Source organism: Rhinoraja longicauda, chromosome 32 (assembly GCF_053455715.1).
Source record: "Rhinoraja longicauda isolate Sanriku21f chromosome 32, sRhiLon1.1, whole genome shotgun sequence".
In the NCBI taxonomy this organism is placed as follows: domain Eukaryota; kingdom Metazoa; phylum Chordata; class Chondrichthyes; order Rajiformes; family Arhynchobatidae; genus Rhinoraja; species Rhinoraja longicauda.
Genome location: NC_135984.1, coordinates 5,771,484 through 5,791,006, shown reverse-complemented (window position 1 = coordinate 5,791,006; position 19,523 = coordinate 5,771,484). Strand labels below are relative to the sequence as shown.

Sequence of the window (19,523 nt, the reverse complement as noted above, 5' to 3'; positions counted from 1 at the left end):
GCCTATTATTGTACTCCCCTGAGGTAATATTACCTTGATGTGCTATACACAGACACACACACACTCATCACCAATACATCCAGCTTAACTTTATAATCTGTACCATCCATCCATCATCACTGGAAAATAAAACATCTTGTTTCAAAGCTCCGAAATGCAATCTTTAAACCTTGTCTGGTAAACCCAAACATTGGTTGAAATTAAATCTGTCTGGTTTGTTTTGCATACTCCGTGATTAGTATTGACGTTGAGATGTTGATAATAGGTTTGTTCTGGCCTTGCGTTTGGTGTAGGAAGCATTGTCTAATTTTGGTTTTGCAGCTGCTGAATATACTGAGAACTGCTGGTTTTAACAGGCAAGTTTAGAGAAAGGAGCTGTTGCAGTGTGCTGTTTAGTTTAGATTAGAGATACAGCCCGGAAACAGGCCCTTCGGCCAACCACGTCCACGCCGACCTGCGATCCCCGTACACTAGCATTATCCTACACATCAGGGACAATTTACAGAAGCCATTTAACCTACAAACCTGTACTTTGGGATGCGGGATAAAACCAGAGAAAACCCACGCGATCACAGGGAGAACGTACAAACTCCGTATAGATAACACCGGCGATCAGGATCGAACCCAGGTCTCTGGTGCTGTAAGGTGGCAACTCTACCGCTGCACCACTGTGCCTGTCCTTGCACAGGACCTCTTTGATGCATGAGAGGGACGTTATTGGTATTGGTTTATTATTGATATTGTCGCGATACAGAGATAACATTTGCATGCTGTCTGGTCAAATTAAACTACACACAAGTACAGTCAAGCCACTGCAGAGGCACAACAGGTAGAGCAAAGAGAAAAATGCCAGCGTTCAGAATATATTGTTACAGCATTATAGTTGTGGAGAAAGTGCAGGTAAGAAAAAGGTGCAAAGGCTACAATGAGTTAGTTTGGGATGACACCCTTAGCTGATAAGGTTCAGTAGTCTGCTAACAGTGGGTAAGAAGCTGGGTAATATCATAAAAATATTAAGTTGAACGGACTCATCCTTGACTTTTGATTAGTTTAATTTATTGTCATGTGTACCGAGGTACAGTGAAAAGCTTTTGTTGCGTGCTAACCAGTCAGCGGAAAGACAATACATGATTACAATCGAGCCATCCACAATGTACACATACATGATAAAAGGAATAACGTTTAGTGCACGATAAAGTCCAGTAAAGTCTGATTAAAGATAGTCCAAGGGTCTCCAGTGAGGTAGATAGTAGCTCAGGACTACTCTCAAGTTGGTAATAGGATGGTTCAGTTGCCTGATAACGGCTGGGAAGAAACTGTCCCTGAACCTGGAGGTGTGCGTTTTCACACTTCTGTATCTCTTGCCTGATGGGAGAGGGGAGAGAGAGGGTGTGAGACTCGTCCTTGATGATGCTGGTGGCCTTGCCGATGCAACATGAAGTGTACATTGAGTCAATGGATAAGAAAATAACTGCAGATGCTGGTACAAATCGAAGGTTTTTATTCACAAAATGCTGGAGTAACTCAGCGGGTCAGGCAGCATCTCGGGGGAGAAGGAATGGGTGACGTTTCAGGTCGAGACCCTTCTTCAGATATTGACGGAATGCACTGTATGTTCAGTCTGAAGAAGGGTCTCGACCCGAAACATCACCCATTCCTTCTCTCCTGAGATGCTGCCTGACCTGCTGAGTTACTCCAGCACTTTGTGAATAAATAATTGAGTCAATGGATGGCCATTTGAAGGCATGTCAAGGATCTGTCTGTATGTGTGTGTCCCGGATGGATTTTGAGCAAGAGTGGCTCATTTTACACTGCGTCTGACTGCCTACTGTGTTTTTTTTGTCTGAAGAAGGGTCTCGACCCAAAACGTCACCCATTCCTTCTCTCCTGAGATGCTGCCTGTCCCGCTGAGTTACTCCAGCATTTTATGTCTGCCTCCGATTTAAACCAGCATCTGCAGGTTTTTTTTTCCCTACTGTGTTTTTTTGTTCTGTTGGAGCTCTGAATTAAACTGGCTTCCTGAACTGCATGCTCAAAGGAAGGTTGACTCACCTGACTAAAAATCGTCTGTGCCAGATTGCATCTTTCAAATTACAATCTCTGAGAAACTATCCGGTTTCTTCAATTTTATGTTCCAGGGCGATGAATGGTGACTGGGGAAAGGGGGAAACATATCAGGTGTCAGAGGATTTGTAAAAAAATCTCCCCACTGCTCTTTTGGAAGGTTTAGAGGGATATGGGTCAAAGTGTATAGGGGCACATTGGTCAGCATGGATGAGTTGGGCCAAATGGCCTGTTTCTGTGTTCGTTTCGATGACTCGTGGATTTGAATTAATCACAGAAAGATGAAGCATGCCATTCAGCCCAAAGCGACCATGCTAACCATCAAGCATCCATTTACACTAATCCCAATTTTATTCATCCCCACATACCACAAGTAAGCATGCAGGTACAACAGGCAGTGAAGAAAGCTAATGGCATGTTGGTCTTCATAAAGAGAGGAGCTGGGTATAAGAGCAAAGAGGTCCTTCTGCAGTTGTGCAGGGCCCTGGTGAGATCACACCTGGAGTATTGTGTGCAGTTTCCGACTCCTAATTTGAGGAAGGGCATTCTTGCTATTGAGGGAATGCAGTGTATGTTCACGAGGTTAATTCCTGGGATGGTGGGACTGTCATATGATGAAAGAATGGAGCGACCTGGCTTGTATTCACTGGAATTTAGAAGGATGAGAGGGGATCTTATAGAAACATATAAAATTATTAAGGGATTGGACACGTTAGATGCAGGAAACATGTTGGGGGAGTCCAGAACCAGGGACCACAGTTTAAGAATAAGGGGTAGGCCATTTAGAACTGAGATGAGAAAAAGCTTTTTCACACAGAGAGTTGTGAATTTGTGGAATTCTCTGCCTCAGAAGGCAGTGGAGGCCGATTCACTGGATGCATTCAAAAGAGAGTTAGATAGAGCTCTTAGGGCTAGCGGAATCGAGGGGTATGGGGAGAAGGCAGGAACGGGGTACTGATTGTGGATGATCAGCCATGATCACGTTGAATGGCTGTGCTGGCTCGAAAGGCCGAATGGCCAACACCTGCACCTATTGTCTGTGTATCTATGTAAAACCTCTCTGGATTCTCCCATTCACCTACATTGTAGGGGCAATTTTACAGTTGCATGTCTTTGGGATGTAGGAGGAAACCAGACCAATTACAACAGGTAACACAAAGAGAAAAAAATGCCAGAGTGCAGAATATATATTTTCAGCATTGTAGCCTAACAGTTCCAGAAAAAAAAGTCCAATGCCCACAATGGGGTAGGTTGGAAGATCAGGATTGTGCATTAGCTCATGGATGTCTGATAAGAATCTGTTCCTGAGTTTGGTTCCTGCCCCCTGGATGTGCAGACCACCTTCACAAAACAGCCCTCCGCGGTCGAATAGTCTTCTGACCGTGGGATTTGTTTCTGGATCGACAGAGCCACAACCTGGAGCCAGCTGACAGAATCATCTTGCTCCGTTGGGGAGGGCAGTGGGAAGCAGAGAAGTGGGGCTTTGACGTGTACAATCATGTTGGCAGTGAAGCGACTAATCACATTCCAATCAAAACACGAAGAAAGCACCAGGTAATTGAGAACAGGAAAACACTCCCGTGAAACAATAGAGCTTGAACCAGGAGGCAGGGAGACGCGAATCCCAGTCCCTAAGCGGAAACGAAGACCATCTGTGGCTACTCTGTGCTGGGAGCCAGCTAATTGTGGCAACGCAAGGATTAACAAGCCACAGTTCGCTGACAATGGACAGAGTGTCCTGCCCGGAACCGACACTGTTCCCTGCAGACCGACACACACACAGCAGGAACTAATTGCAGCCCAGACACGCGGCGTGTGCAGGCCTGACTTGCGATAATTAGACGTTTTTGCAGGGCTTTTGCTCTTCCTTACCTCATCAGCAAAATACACCTCTGAGCTCTCGACCACACACACAGACGCTCCTTTTCACAGCCTGTCTCAAATTATACTCAGCTGCTTACACACCATTCTTTATTCTGTCATTGAGGGATAACTCTCCACGACACTGTCTACCTGCCTTTTCCCATAGACTTTTCACGCTGCACCCTGATAAGTAATGGATTTGGATACAACCTTTAACCAAGATCAGTTCAGCGTCACGGGGGGGGGGTTGTGCGATGGCTGGGGACTCTGTTACCTCTTAGGGCTGAGGGAATCAAGGGATATGGGGGGAAAAAACCGGAATGAGGTACTGATTTTGGATGATCAGCCCTGATCATATTGGATGGCGGTGCTGGCTCGAAGGGCCGAATGGCCGAATGGCCGAATGGCCTACTCCTGCACCTATTTTCTATGTTTCTATGGCATCTGGATGGCAGCGTTGCTCACGTTCAACCCTCAGGAGATGCTGGTGCTGCTGACAGAGGCTGACCGGCAAACTGGAGTAGTCCACGGGCAGCATTAGTGACAGAAACTAAAAACACATCCTGCCCAACTCCCACCCTGGCTCAATCCGCCTGGACCTCCCCGATCCCCGGTTGCCAAACACTTTAATTCCTCTAGTATAAGAAAATAACTGCAGATGCTGGTACAAATCGATTTATTCACAAAATGCTGGAGTAACTCAGCAGGTCAGGCAGCATCTCGGGAGAGAAGGAATGGGTGACGTTTCGGGTCGAGACCGAAAAAGGGTCTCGACCCGAAACGTCACCCATTCCTTCTCTCCCGAGATGCTGCCTGACCTGCTGAGTTACTTTAATTCCCCTTCCCATTCCCATATTGATCTTTCTGTCCTAAGCCTCCTCCGTTGTCTAATGCAGGCTAATCGAAAAACTGGAGGAACAGCATCTCATATTTCGCCTGGGCAGAGAATATTCAATTCTCTAACTTCAAGTAAGCCCTGCACTCCCTCTCTCTCCATCCCTCCCCCACCCAAGTCATTCCAGGTTCCCATTCTCACCGAGCAAACAGCTAACAATGGCATGTTTCCTTTATCATCGTCACTATCTTTCATTCATTTGTTCTATACCTTTCTACATCACTGTCTATATTTCTCGTTTCCCTCTGCCCTGACTAGTCTGAAGAAGGTATCTCGACCCGAAACGTCACCCGTTCCTTATCTCCAGAGAAGTTGCCTGTTTCCTCCCACATCCCAAAGACATGCAGGTTTGCCGGTGAATTGACCTCTGTAAATTTCCCCTCGTGTGGAATAACATAGAGCTTTTTAGTGGGCTGAACGGCCTTTTTCTGTGATATATCTTTGCATGTTATATATATCCCACGTGCATTTGAAAGCATTGCTGGACACAAAATGGTTACATTCGGCCAACTATTGCTCACTAAGGATAATTCTGAAGCAATTTGAGGATAAAAATACGATGTTTATGCCTTGGCCGGTACTTGTGAATATCAAACTTGCCCATAACATTTATAGAACGCACAAAGAATGTCTCGCATCTGAGACATGTCTGATATTTGTCTTGCTGCTTTTCAGTAGCGATCTGTCTCAGAGTACTCTGTTAAAAATAAAACTTGTTCTGTGTTTCTGAACGCTGCAAAGAATGTGGTTTACATTGTCCCTTATTTTGCGCATATTTTAATAATCTTGACCTTGGCTTTTGCCCGTGCCTGTTGTAAATATTTATTAATGTTGCTTCGAGTACAAGACAGTGAAGAACGTGGAGTGTACTGTTACTGTGAGGAGTCTGGCGGCTAGATAACATGCGGTCCAGCCAGAATGGATTTCAAACGTGAAAATTCTCCAGGGGCAGTGATTTTCACTCCAGAATGGTTCCTTAATCTTTGCCTGTCGGACCCAGTCAGAAATAATTAAGAAGATGACCTATTCAACGAAGAAAACTAACTCAATGTAACCCCTTGAAAACAAGGCTATGATACAGCCAAGGTGGCTGATCTGAATCAAGGTAGCAGATCTGAAAGTGTGAGAAACGTCCAGCAGCATTTATGCTGGGATTTTTCATGGGCTTTCATCAGTATTGCATCTGATCAATGTTTTGTTTTGTTGAAGGGTTACCAACCTGAAATGTTAACCCCACTTTTCCCTCCGCACATGCTGCTTGACCTGCTGAGCTATTTCCAGCATTTTCCTGTTGGAATTTGGATTTTCTGTTGTGTTTAGTTTAATTTAGGTTAGAGATACAGCATGGAAACAGGCCCTTCGGCCCACCGGGTTCGCACTGACCGAGAGTCACCCGTCACTAGTTCTATCCTACACACCAGGGACAATTTACAGAAGCCAATTAACCTACAAACATGCACGTCTTTAGGATGTAGGAGGAAACGTCCAAACGTCCAGGGAGAACGTGCAAACTCCGTACAGACAGCAACCGTAGTCAGGATCGAACCCAGGTCTCTGGCTTTTTAAGGCAACAACTCTACCGCTATGCCATTGTGCCACCCAAGAGGATATTCCTCTTGTGTGTAAACTCCAAAGAGGAAGTAATATCTTTGGAGAATAGGTTAAGATTTAGATTTTTAGATTTAGAGATACAGCGCGAAAACAGGCCCTTCGGCCCACCGAGTCCGCACCGCCCAGCGATCCCTGCACATTAACACCATCCTACACACACTAGGGACAATTTTTACATTTACCCAGTCAATTAACCTACATACCTGTACGTCCTTGGAGTGTGGGAGGAAACCGAAGATCTCGGAGAAAACCCACGCAGGTCACGGGGAGAACGTACAAACTCCGTAGTCAGGATCGAACCTGAGTCTCCGGCGCTGCATTCACTGTAAGGCAGCAACTCTAGCACTGCGCCACCGTGCCGCCCTGTGAAAGGATTATTTGAATACTGAGTGACATTGTGTTAAATCTCTACATCTTCTTTAGATGTGATAATGCTTTCATACTGCAATCCAGTCGTGAATACAATACGGGCCTGATTGCAGAGGGACGATAGAAATGATAATGGGCAAACTGTGATTCCTTCCACAAGTCATTTGAAGCTGTTGTTAGTTGGGGGAGGTTTCAATGCGAGACCTGCTGAAGGGACTGGATGAACCTGGACAGGTTTGGATGATGCCCAGTGTGAGAGACTGCCTGCTCCTGTTTCTCGAGGCTGAGGGGGGGGGTAGGAAAACCTCAACCTTGAAATGGTGAAAGCGAGGGAATTTGTGGAACCATCTGATATCATCTGTCAAGGAGAGTCTTGCCAGGACTGACACTAGATCCTATTGCAAAGACAAATTGCAAACGGATGTAAAAATTCCTCATATGTCTGCCAAGATATTATGCGTACTTAATCTGATCCAGTGAGTAGATAGTGGCAGCCACACTCACTCAGTACCCACACCCTGACCGGTAAACAGTTTTGCCAAGCAAGCTTCCACGTAACCAATATCTCAATGAAGGTAGAATGTAATTGCTGATGGACTCTGCCATCTTGTTTTCCTCCATACAGGGATGCCTCTGGCTACACCGACTGGATGTATTCCACCGTGCGCTGCTGGGGTGAGAGGGCACAAGGCATCTACAAGTTAGTCATTCGTGACTTGGGTGAGTGTGGAGGCTGCAAGACATGAAGCTCATAAACACAGAGTCAATGAAAGGTCTTTCGTATCAAGGTTTGGGGACTGCCAAGTGAAGGGAAGTTACGTTCAACTTGGCAAAGGTCCTGGAGAAAGGGATGAGGGAGGAATGGGAATAACTGGACAGGTCTCTCAAAGAAAGCCACAAAGTGCTGGAGTAACTCATCGGGTCAGTCAGCATCTCTCAAAGACCTGTGTCGGAAAATAACTGGAGATGTTGGTACAAATCGAAAGTATCACAAAAAGGCTGGAGTAACTCAGCGGGTCAGGCAGCATCTCAGGACAGAAGAAATGGGTGACGTTTCGGGTCAAGACCCTTCTTCTCAAAGACCTGACACCAACACAATGGAAGAAAGACCTACTGTGCCAGATGGCATCTCTCCTGGACATGGGCAGGTTCACTGGCGCTGTATTCACTAGCGCTGTATTCACTGGCGCTGTATTCACTGGCGCTGTATTCACTGGCGCTGTATTCACTGGCGCTGTATTCACTGGTGCTGTATTCACTGGCGCTGTATTCACTGGCGCTGTATTCACTGGCGCTGTATTCACTGGCGCTGTATTCACTGGCGCTGTATTCACTGGCGCTGTATTCACTGGCGCTGTATTCACTGGCGCTGTATTCACTGGCGCTGTATTCACTGGCGCTGTATTCACTGGCGCTGTATTCACTGGCGCTGTATTCACTGGCGCTGTATTCACTGGCGCTGTATTCACTGGCGCTGTATTCACTGTTGCTTTATAATGGTTGCTGATCTATGGACATTTCTTTGATAATCCTTAATCTTTCTAGGGAACACTGTCCTAGGGATTCTGTAGGTCTTTCTTCTCTCGACCCAGCCCGTCCCAAATCCAGACCACAACTAGTACCAGTTTATTAATGTCACATGTACCAAGATGTGGTGATAAACTTTGTTTAGTGTATTATCCAAGCAAATAAACCGTGAATGAATACAACAGGTAGTGCAAAGACAAAGGAAACAGTGCAGAATATAATGTTACAGCCACAGAGGAAGTCCAGATTTAAAAAGTGCAAACGGCCCCAAGAGGTAGATTGGAAGATCAGGAATTCATCCCTAGCAGACGAGAGATCTGTTCCAGAATCTGGTAACAGCGGGAGGGAGCTGTTCTTGAATCTGGTGGTACATACTTTCAAGCTTTTTAATCTACTGATCAATGAGAGAGTGGAGGAAGATGGAATAACTAGGGTGTGAATGGTCCTTGATTATGTTGGCTGCTTTTCCAAGGCAACGTGAAATCTAAATTGAGGGGGGGGATGCTGATTTGTATGATGGACTGGGCTGCATCCACAACTCTCTGCAATTTCTCACTGTCTTGGCAGAACGGAAGCCAAACCAAGCTGTGATGCATCCTGATAGGATCCTGATAGAATGTATTCTTTGGTGCATCTGTAGAAATTGGGAAGAGTGGAAAGCATGGAGAGAGGCCTTTTGGCCCACCGAGTCCATGCCAACCATCGACCACTCGTTCACACTAGTTCTATGTTATCCCACTTTCTCATCCACTCCCTGCACACAAGGGTCAATTTACCATTAATGTGTGTTTATTTGTTTGCTTGTTTAATATATATATATATATATAACTTTCTTTTGCATTTATGGTGTTTATAGAGTACTATGTTAACATATCTGTTGTGCTGCTATAAGTAAGATTTTTAATAGACAATAGGTGCAGGAGGAGGCCATTCGGCCCTTCGAGCCAGCACCGCCATTCAATGTGATCATGGCTGATCATTCTCAATCAGTACCCCGTTCCTGCCTTCTCCCCATACCCCCTGACTCCGCTATCCTTAAGAACTCTATCCAGCTCTCTCTTGAATGCATTCAGAGAATTGGCCTCCACTGCCTTCTGAGGCAGAGAATTCCACAGATTCACAACTCTCTGACTGAAAAAGTTTTTCCTCGTCTCAGTTCTAAATGGCCTACCCCTTATTCTTAAACTTTGGCCCCTTGTTCTGGACTCCCCCAACATTGGGAACATGTTTCCTGCCTCTAACGTGTCCAACCCCTTAATAATCTTATACGTTTCGATAAGATCTCCTCTCATCCTTCTAAATTCCAGTGTATACAAGCCTAGTCGCTCCAGTCTTTCAACATATGACAGTCCCGCCATTCCGGGAATTAACCTAGTAAACCTACGCTGCACGCCCTGTTGTTCTGTTTTGGGATATATGACAATGAAAGACTCTTGAATTGGCTGGGTTTAGAGAATGACTGTAGAAGCAATGCATTGGTTCTTCAATGTGCTTTTTGAGCCCCTTTTACAGGGAGCAACACGAATCCAATCTTGGAGAAATGCAACCCCTGCTAAACTTTCTCCGGCCTGTTACACTTTTATCTGTTGTTCATTAGTTTTATCTTTCACTGTCCAGCTGCAGTCTGAGCTGAGATGTTTCAGTGGCTAAGCCACTTTCCATCCGTCTCTTCAACTGGGGATATTTGACACTCAGGAATGGCTGCATTCTGGAGACACAGATTCACAATTGGCCGCTTCTCAGGGTTTTATTTTCTTTTCTTTGTTATCTGGCGCAGTCTGTGTTTTCATGCCCCGATCGTCTCGTTGACTCTCTGTCTTGCCGATGAACTTGCATTTAGTAGACGTGGGCTGCCAGCCTCACTGGTGATTTTTCATCTTCAATAAGCTCACGTTCCCATCCCCTTTGCTTTTGCGGTCACTCTTCTTTCTTACTTCTTTAGAGAGAGAGAGGGAGGGAGATAAGAGAAATATTTTAAATTATATGCACTCTTGCTCACAAATCAGTTTGGCAACAGGAGTGAATGACTCGAAGTGAAGCCACAGAAATGTAGAGCCTTTCACATACAATTCAAGATGTCACGAAGTGCCTTACAGCCGGTGATGAATTATTTGTTGGAATGTAAGTGCGCACAGCAAGAGGCCACATCAGCACCTCAGTATGAGATGAACCAGATAATCTGTGGTTTTAACAATATTCATTGATGGAGACACAAGGAACTGCAGATGATGGAATCTTGAACAAAAAGCACAAAGTGCTGGAGTAACTCAGCGGGCCAGGCAGCATCTCTGAAGAACATAGATAGGTAACGTTTCAGGAAAGATTAAGCAGATTTGGCCCACAACCTCAGGGTCATTTAAACACAGAAATGTTGATAGGCTTAGGTGCAGAGTGTTGGGGATTAATACTTTATCATAACTCAGTAGAAGGATGCTTTTAGGCCTGATTTGTTCCTGAAGTCAATTTTTGAGCTGAGTTACGTCTCGGTCCTTCCTAGAGTGACCTCACAGTGCTCATCCTCTCTCTGTTTCTGCACAGACACCGACCCCCAGTGGAAGAATGGTTTCCTCACTCAATGGCAACTCACACTATATGGATCTTCCTGGTTGTTGAAAGATGTCAAACGCCGACAGAGGTAAACTCTTCTTTGCAAGTTCACAAAGTTACTTTGATTGATGCAGCGTGTTTGGCAGCATCTCTGGAGAAACAGGATGGGTGACGTTTCGGATCGGAACCTTTCCTCAAACTGAGAGTAGAGGTGGGGGTGACTGAAGGGAGGAAAAAGCCAGAACAAATCGGGGCCAGCAATAGATGACCAACAGTGGAGCCCATATTGGCCCATTGTTGGTCTGAGTTAACACATGGGCTCCACCCGTCCTTGGTCATCCATTGCCCGCCCTGATATGTTCTGCCCTTTTCTACCTCCAGTTTTCACCCCCACCTTTAGTTGGAAGAAGTGTTCCCACCCAAAACCTCACTCTTCCTTTTTCTCCATTAATGCTGCCTGACCCACTGAGTTACTCCTGCATTTTTGTGTCTATCTTTGGTATACACCAGCATCTGAGCTGTAGGGAGTTTGGGAGGGTGAGGACCTTTATTCCTTGGAGCACAGGAGGATGAGGGAGTGATCTCGTAGAGGTGTATAAGATCATGAGGTGAAGAGATAGGGTAAGTGCACAGTCTTTTTCCCAGGGTAGGGGAATCAAGAACCAAAGGACATGGGTTTAAGGTGAGAAGGAAAACATTCAACAGGAACCCGAGGGCCAACATTTCCACTTAGAGGTTAGTGGGAATATGGAATGAGCTACTAGATGAGGGAGTTGGAGGAAGGCACTATAGCACTATTTAAAAGACATTTGGACAGGGACGTGGCTAGGAAAGATTTGGAGGGATAAGGGCCAAATACAGGCACTAGTGTCAATGGGGCAGCTTGGTCAGCATGGCAAGTTGGGCCGAAGGGCCTGTTTCTGTGCTGAATAAATGGTGACAATAAATATGAAAATAAAGCATGGAACAACAAACTTGTAGTCATCCACCCAGTAATTCTTACACTCCTGTCCATCTCCAAGTGTCTGGAACACAGTAGAAGCTCCTTGACCTCAGGGACTGTGAGATCACCATCACCTTCTCTTGGGCAACTGGTCTATTCATTCTGACTTTCCTCTTGATGTCTATCCCTGGTGAATAAATGATTTAAAACATTCCTCTCATCCCTTGGGAAAGACAGAACCATGCTTCCCCACCAGGGAGCTCCTTTCCTGGGCATGACCTACCACACACAACTCTCTCGTGCTCAGAACATCCAACAACTGAGCAACCATCTTACCTAACGATGCGTTTCCTTGACTTTCCAAAGGGTTGTTGAAGAAGCGATGAGTGGACAATTCCTGAATGATAGTTTCTCGTTGCCTTGTCCTCCAGGGTTGGAGATTGAAGATCAGGAAGGGAATTATATAACTGACAACACACTCAAGGTAATATTTATAATCAGACAGATCCCTTTAAGCATCTAGGCTTGTTTATGGATCTATGCCATTCAATTTTCTTTAAAGGGTTTGCTCTTCTGATCTACAAAATGAACTTCTTTAGACATTAGGATCAGTCGAGGATATTTTTACCAATGTCTCCTAATTTTCCTCCATCTGGAGAGGAACAAGTAACTTCTTTTCATCTTACAGTATTTAACAGTTGGATTTCACATCAAAATTGGTCCCAGTTGGAGCAGAGCAGTCAAAAGCCTAGACTCCTCCTGCCCCTTCTTGTGTGAGAAGCAATCCTGCCCCGGAGTGTACAGTGTGTCACTATCTAGACCAGTATCCATGGATGATTGGACCAGAAACCAGTGGCCCATTCCCCCCCCCCCTCCTACAGTCCTGCAAGAAGGGTCTGAAACGGAAACATCACCAATCCATGTTCTCCAGAGATGCTGCCTGACCTGCTGATTACCCCAGCACTTTGTGTCCTTTTGTCCACAAACGAGTCACTTCTCTTGAAAGTGCTCCAGATATTTAAGATGTATTTAAACTGGAGCTATTAAGTTCAGTTACTTCTTTAATTAATCCATGAAACGACCAAATTGTCCTAAAAATATTTTAGTTCGCTGTTGTCATTTGGGGAAAGAACTCTCCCGGTCTGATTTATGTAACTCCAGACCCACTCAAGCCTGAATATTTGGGGGGAGAAAAATATCAATATTGGTCATGTAAGAATCCAAGGGAAACTCTTAAGCCATTTCTGAAATTCCCTGATAGATCAGGCAATTTGGGATGGGAACCAAATGGTAGTGGCCTCCATATCCTCAGACTGAAGAAACTTAAAAAGGACATTGCTTATTTGGGTACAGGTCATACTGTACCTGTATGAAGAGGCCACAGCCCACTGAATCTCTGCCAACCATCAAGCACCCATTTGCATTCATTTCATCATTTCATTTCATTCTCACCACATTCCCATCAACTCCTCTCAGATTCTACCACTGCCCTTGATACTGAGTTCATTCACAGTATCTAGCTAGCATGCCATCACACACAACATTAGGCTGCGGGAGGAAACCAGAGTATCTTTAGTCTGTGGAACTGATGCTTACGATGCTGAGAACTATATTCTGCACTCTACGTCTTCCCCTTTGCTCTAACTATTGTACTTGAGTTTGACTTCACTGTATTTATGTATAGTATTATCAGCTCCAATTGTCTAGCATGCAAAAAAAAGCTTTTCACTGGATCTCGGTACACATGACGATAATAAACCGAAACCTAAACTTATAAAGAGGAAACTCACAAACATGCCAACTCCACACAGACAGCACCGGAGGTCAGGACTGAACCCAGGTCACTGGAGCTGAGGGGTGTCAACTCCACAAGCTGCACCACTGTGCTGCTCCTAATCTTGGGCATGGGCAGTTTTCGTAGTGCCATGCGCTCATCTTGCTTTCAATGCCCTATCTTTCAGCCACCCACCGAGGACTACCTGTGACTCCTCGCTGGTCACCTCTGGTCGGAGAGGGACAAAGGAAAAGCTTTGTTGGGGGTGGTGGGGAAGGGGCATTTGTTCTAGATGGCGGCCCTTTCTTGGGTTACCAAACCCAACACAAGCCTGGATATTGGCAGGGGTGTGGCGATGGAAAATATCAAAAGTTTTGTTTCGTTTAGAGATACAGCGCATATACAGGCCCTTTGGCCCATCGAGTCTGCGCCGACCAGCGATCCCCGGTCACTAGAACTACCTGCACTGTAGGAACAATTTACAATGTACAATTTTTACCAAAGACAAATTAACCTACAAACCTGTACGTCTTTGGAGTGTGGGAGGAAACCGAAGCACCTGGAGAAAACCCTCGCAGCCACGGGGAGAACGTACAAACTCCGTACAGGCAGTACTTGTAATGTGGTCAATTAACAAAGCTGGGGAAATAGGAAATAAATAATAGAATATAAAATGTTTCTCTTCGCAGATGCTGCTGCTTCTGGGTTGCTTCGCCCTTTTCTGGTCCGTTTATTACACGCTGGAGGTTATTTTCTACCCCAGGAAAGATCTCAAGTTCAGCCTGCTGCATAGTAACTCTTCCCGGGGACCGTACCGAACCTTGAGTGAGGTGGAAGCTGATAAACATGCATCCGAATTAATCCCGCTGCAAAGTGTGGACGGCAGTGAGACTGGAGAGCCACAAATATCGAACAATGAGGAAGCCAGGCTTGTAAAACTCGGGGAGCTGAACTCCAATCACCACACGCGCAGCGTTGCCTTGACTGTACCTGAGACGGGGCAAGGCCAGTCGATACCATTCCATCGAGACGAACACAGGGAAGCTGAGAACTCCTCTTTGTTTTGCTCGGTTGACAACAGATCCATACAACATTCAACGATGTTGTCCTGATCACACTCGCACTGATGAAAATGAAGCAGCATAAAATCTCGAGCTAACTTTGAAATCAGCAGCATAGCATGGATTCATCCACCCTGGACCAACAGATTGGGCCTGACGATGGTTGCCACAGTGCTCAAGAGAGGCAACCCAAGTGGATCAGTCTATCAGTGTGGAGTAGTCAACTAAATGTTTCTCTCTCTTTTTATTTCTTTCTCTCTCCCTCTCTCCTCATCCCTCTCCCACACCCCCTATCTCTTCCCTTTCCCTCTGACCCCTCCCCATCTCTCTCTCCCTATCCCTCTCTCTCCCTTTATCTCTCCCATTTCCTTGCCCCTTCCTCCCTGTCCCTTCTCACATTACTTCTCTTTTCTCTCTTCCATTTCTCTATTCCCCCCCACCACTCTTATGCCATTCTTTCCACTTTCTCCTCCTCTCCACTTCTCCTCCCATCCCTCCCATCTCCTCTTCTGCCTCACTCTCTCTATCCTGCTTCTCCTCGCCTCTCCCTCTCCTCACTTCCCCCTCCTTTCTCTCACTCTATCCCTCTCTGTACCTCAGCATCATCCTGGGTTAAATATTCTGTCGCTTCATACAATCAATGGGGAATGTTTACATCCAGAGTCACTGCTGCAGCTTTTGCCATTTCAATCTCATTTTGGTTCTCTCTCCTTTGCGCTGAAGAGAGGGCATCTTCAGAAGAACTGCAAATCACTTCACAACTGGTTTGCTCAAGAGATCCACAGAGACCTTGTGCTGGCTCGTTTCAACATGTGTGTGAAGATGAGACAAGGACAAGATCTGACACTCCCAGGCATGCCAGACACAGGTCACATTCACTTCCACTTCTGGCAAGGCCTCAACGCTGTGCATAGGGCTGCTTACGATACGGAGCTTGTCCAGATATCTATGTGCAAGTCTCCACTCGAGATTGCGCAACAATAGACGATGAGCCTTTTTTTGGAGAAACCTGCCCTCGTTGTGACTGCGATCAGCTGTCGGAAAGTCGACGTCCGTCACCGGACTTGTTACGCACGAGATTACCTGCAACCAGAAATGGTAAACGGATTATTACCGTCTGGAACTTGCCCGTGTCAACGCAGTTCTGTGATTCAGGTGCTTTCTAGTTTCGTGGGTGTTCCAATTCACTTTGGCCTCTTCCTGCCCGAGAAGGAGACTGGGTTTTAAATTACCGATGACTTGAAATCGGGCTTGTGTACATGAAATGTGGCTCCAAAACATCTTGTTTTGTGCCTGTACTCGAGATTAATTTAACCGGCACATCGATGCCAGTCAGAAGGGCAGCACTATAATATGGTTTGGGTACAAAATGGCCTTTGTCCCTGGGGTCCTTCAGGGTGACCACGTTAAACACTAATCCAATTGCTCTTGCCTTTTTCATTCAAACGGTGCGGTACATAAGCTGAGAGATACTCCTAATAATCAGACAGTGCAATAATTCCTGGGGAACGTTTGGTTATTTTATTCACTCTGGTACGGCTCATTTCCCTGTGTATCCTCAGTGAGACAACCCACACTAGAACAGAGACAGAGAATTGAAAATTGCTCGAGTACCTCAAAATAATCGTTCGATGTGATGGTAAATGTACAGTTCACATGGGCAAAGTCATATTTAAAGAGTCAGTGATTAATATTTGCAGTGCTTTCATAATCTTCCCCATTTCAGAAATTGGCTGTTGGCATTGATTTGGACTCTGGTGTTTTACAGCGAACGTAACCATTTTATCACTGGATAAGACTAAATTAATGAAAGCTTTTTTGGTTCCGTCATAACCAGCATTTCAACTGCTCAGACAGTAACCCTACCTCTGTAAAAGAGCACCATTGTCCAACACTGTCCCTTGCGAGGTTTCTGATCCAGCTTTGAGCACCGACGAACGTCAAGGAAACATCTGTACAGCCTGCCGTTATGTCACTGGAAACGCGCCACAGGTGGCTCGAGCCAGTGATTTAGTTCCGAAGGCCAGTGATCGACGTAGACCGTGCAATTGAGAACTCGATTCAAGGGACAGCCGCAGCAAAGGGTGGAGGGGAAGCAAAGGCTGAGGTTTGTTCTCCCGATTCTGCAATGTAGCTTCAGGTTCACCCTGTAAACCTCTGACAACTTCTGACAGGCTGGCTGTGGGATTTAGAGTCAGGGAGATGTCACTTCAATCATGTCATGCAAGAAAATAACTGCAGATGCTGGTACAAATCGAAGGTATTTATTCACAAAATGCTGGAGTAACTCAGCAGGTCAGGCAGCATCTCAGGAGAGAAGGAATGGGTGTCGTTTCGGGTCGAGACCCTTCTTCAGTCTGAAGAAGGGTCTCGACCCGAAACGACACCCATTCCTTCTCTCCTGAGATGCTGCCTGATCTGCTGAGTTACTCCAGCATTTTGTCAATCATGTCATGATATATTGAAATTGTTGGCTTGTCTTATTTCCAGACATTACGGAATCAGTTTTCTACGTTGAAAATCTCCCCACAGTTATTGAGCTTTGCGATTACTTTATGCTTACAGGCACTGGCTGTATCCATCTCCGTAGCTCAACAGAGGGTCATCCAGAATGGATTGACTTCTTTTTGGGATATCGGTGAATGGTGGAAATAGCACTTACAACCTGATTTCTGTAACAGCTGGTCCTCATGAAAGGAGCAGGGAGAATAGGCCGTGTTAAACTTTATTCTTTAAATCACTAACTTCTTGGAAACTGGAATTGTTCTGCTGCACTCTCAGGGTTGCTTTTGTGATTTTTCTTTTTTTGTGAAACCGAATTGTGAACCTACTTGCAATGCTCGGATCAGTTAAAATGCTACCTTTTGTTCCACAGAGCCAGCGACCCAAGGTGGAGGGTTTGTTAATGGGGTTTGAACTTTCAATTGTTTAAATTTGTGTAATCAATTAATTGACATGAGTGAATGTAAGCCATTGGTCATCATGAATTTAATTGTCTTTACGAATGCACTGACTCACATTTTCGTGTAAAATTCCATTGCCCACAGGTTTAGCAGAATTGTTAAACCTTTGATCTTTAATATAATAAAATGCTGCACAGAAGAAAGTGTGTGAACCAGTGCACTGTCCAGACAAGCAAAAGAGGGGACTTGTCACAGTGAAGGATAAAAGGATGGTCTTTGTTGAACTGAATATAACTCTCAATACCGACCTTGCAAATCCTTGCATAATAACAACATTGAAAAGACATTTACACAGGTACATGGAAATGTTTTGTGGGCTATGGGCAAATACAGTAATTGAGTCATATTCCATGAAACAGGCCCTTCGGCCCAACTTGCCCATGTCGACCAACATGCCACATCAACACTAGTCCTACCTGCCTGCTCTTGGCCCATATCCCTCTAAACTTACCCTATCCATGAACCTGTCTAAATGCTTCTTAAATGTTGCGATAGCACCTGTGACAACTACCTCCTCTGGCAGCTCGCTCCACACACCCACCACCCATTGTGTAAAAAAGATGCCCCTCATGTCCCTACAATAGGTCACCTGAAGACCTGGGTTGGGGAGGTGGCATTGAACAAGTCTTTGGCTTCAGCACATTTTGTTTAGTTTAGTTTAGAGATTCAGCACGGAAACAGGCCCTTCCACCCACCGACAGACAGGCAGCATTTTCCTTGAATCTCCACCCCTCTCGTTTTCACACCTTACCCTTCCATATTTCTATGTCCCCCTCTCACCTGACTCTCAGTCTGAAGAAGGGTCCCCGACCCGAAACCTCATCCATTCCTTCTCTCCAGAGATGCTGCCTGTCCCACTGAGTTATTCCAGCATTTTGTGTCTACCTTCTGTGTGACCGTATGGTGTTTGACACTGGGGGATTATGATAGGGTTTTCCTCTTGCGATCATTGTGTTTCACCCCACCTTCTGCACTGTGTCCCAAAGCATGCTCCAAACTCATAGGCTGAACAGCTGTGGCATCACCTGTGTGTTAATATTGCCTGATAACGTAGAGTTAAATTGTAAATGCACTAAAATTGTAATTGACAAACAGGGAACAATTAAACAGTAAAAAATAATTACTGTAATATCTTTAAGGTTCCTGCCCCATCGAATACTGTGCACTTTGTTGTAGGCCATTAAACCAACAGTGGACAGATAGATATCTAAAACTTAACATGGGCACTACTCTGAGGTTATGGAGTAATGTGATGTTAAGGAATATATCTAGTTAATAGCCTGTAAGGTTTTGGATACGGTCTGGTGTAATGTCTCAGTCCTAAATATATTCAGCAGTGGTACGCTTGAGATACGTAACAATGTCGCAGTGCGATGAGTCGTTATTTGACATAGCCTCTTCAAGAGGCAGGGGTGACCAGGACCATAGACGGTCCACTGGTAAACACTAACGGTGCCCCACTTTCAGCTCGGAGAGGGTGTTCAAGAGAGGTTTAGTTATGGCACTTAGGGCTAACGGAATCAAGGGATACAGGGAGAAAGCAGGAACGGGGTACTGGTTTTGGATGATCGGCCACGATCACATTGAATGGCGGTGCTGGCTCGAAGGGCCGAATGGCCTACTCCTGCACCTATTTTCCATGGTTTCTATGTTTCCTGACGTAATCAGCTGCTACTATAGGAAGACTACTCCTCAGGCTTAGTAACAGCCAACAGAATTCTTCACAGCCAAGGCATGCAGGTTGGAGTGGTAGACAGTGAGGTAACTGCTGTTCCATCAGCTACCATTTGATGCACGGCCAACTTTATATGTAAAGAAAATTATCAGGTTAAGGCAGGTTTTCTTATCAAAGGGGGGGGGGGGTTAATGGTAGTTATATTCTGTGCTGGTTTTTATTTCTAATAAA

At 45.4% G+C, this 19,523-nt stretch overlaps 1 protein-coding gene across 4 annotated transcripts in view; it reads left to right on the top strand.

Annotated features, from left to right (window-relative positions):
* pcsk7 (proprotein convertase subtilisin/kexin type 7) overlaps nt 1-16,962 on the top strand; it is a 148,265-nt gene extending 131,303 nt beyond the window's left edge. For all 4 annotated transcript variants that reach the window (XM_078426706.1, XM_078426708.1, XM_078426709.1 and 1 more), the window contains exons 13-16: nt 7,428-7,522; nt 10,868-10,964; nt 12,186-12,303; nt 14,283-16,962. In XM_078426706.1, coding sequence (XP_078282832.1) covers nt 7,428-7,522; nt 10,868-10,964; nt 12,186-12,303; nt 14,283-14,705 — 733 coding nt within the window. In that variant the 3' untranslated portion in view covers nt 14,706-16,962. The remainder of the gene's footprint in view (nt 1-7,427; nt 7,523-10,867; nt 10,965-12,185; nt 12,304-14,282) is intronic.
* The last annotated feature ends 2,561 nt before the right edge of the window (nt 16,963-19,523 follow it).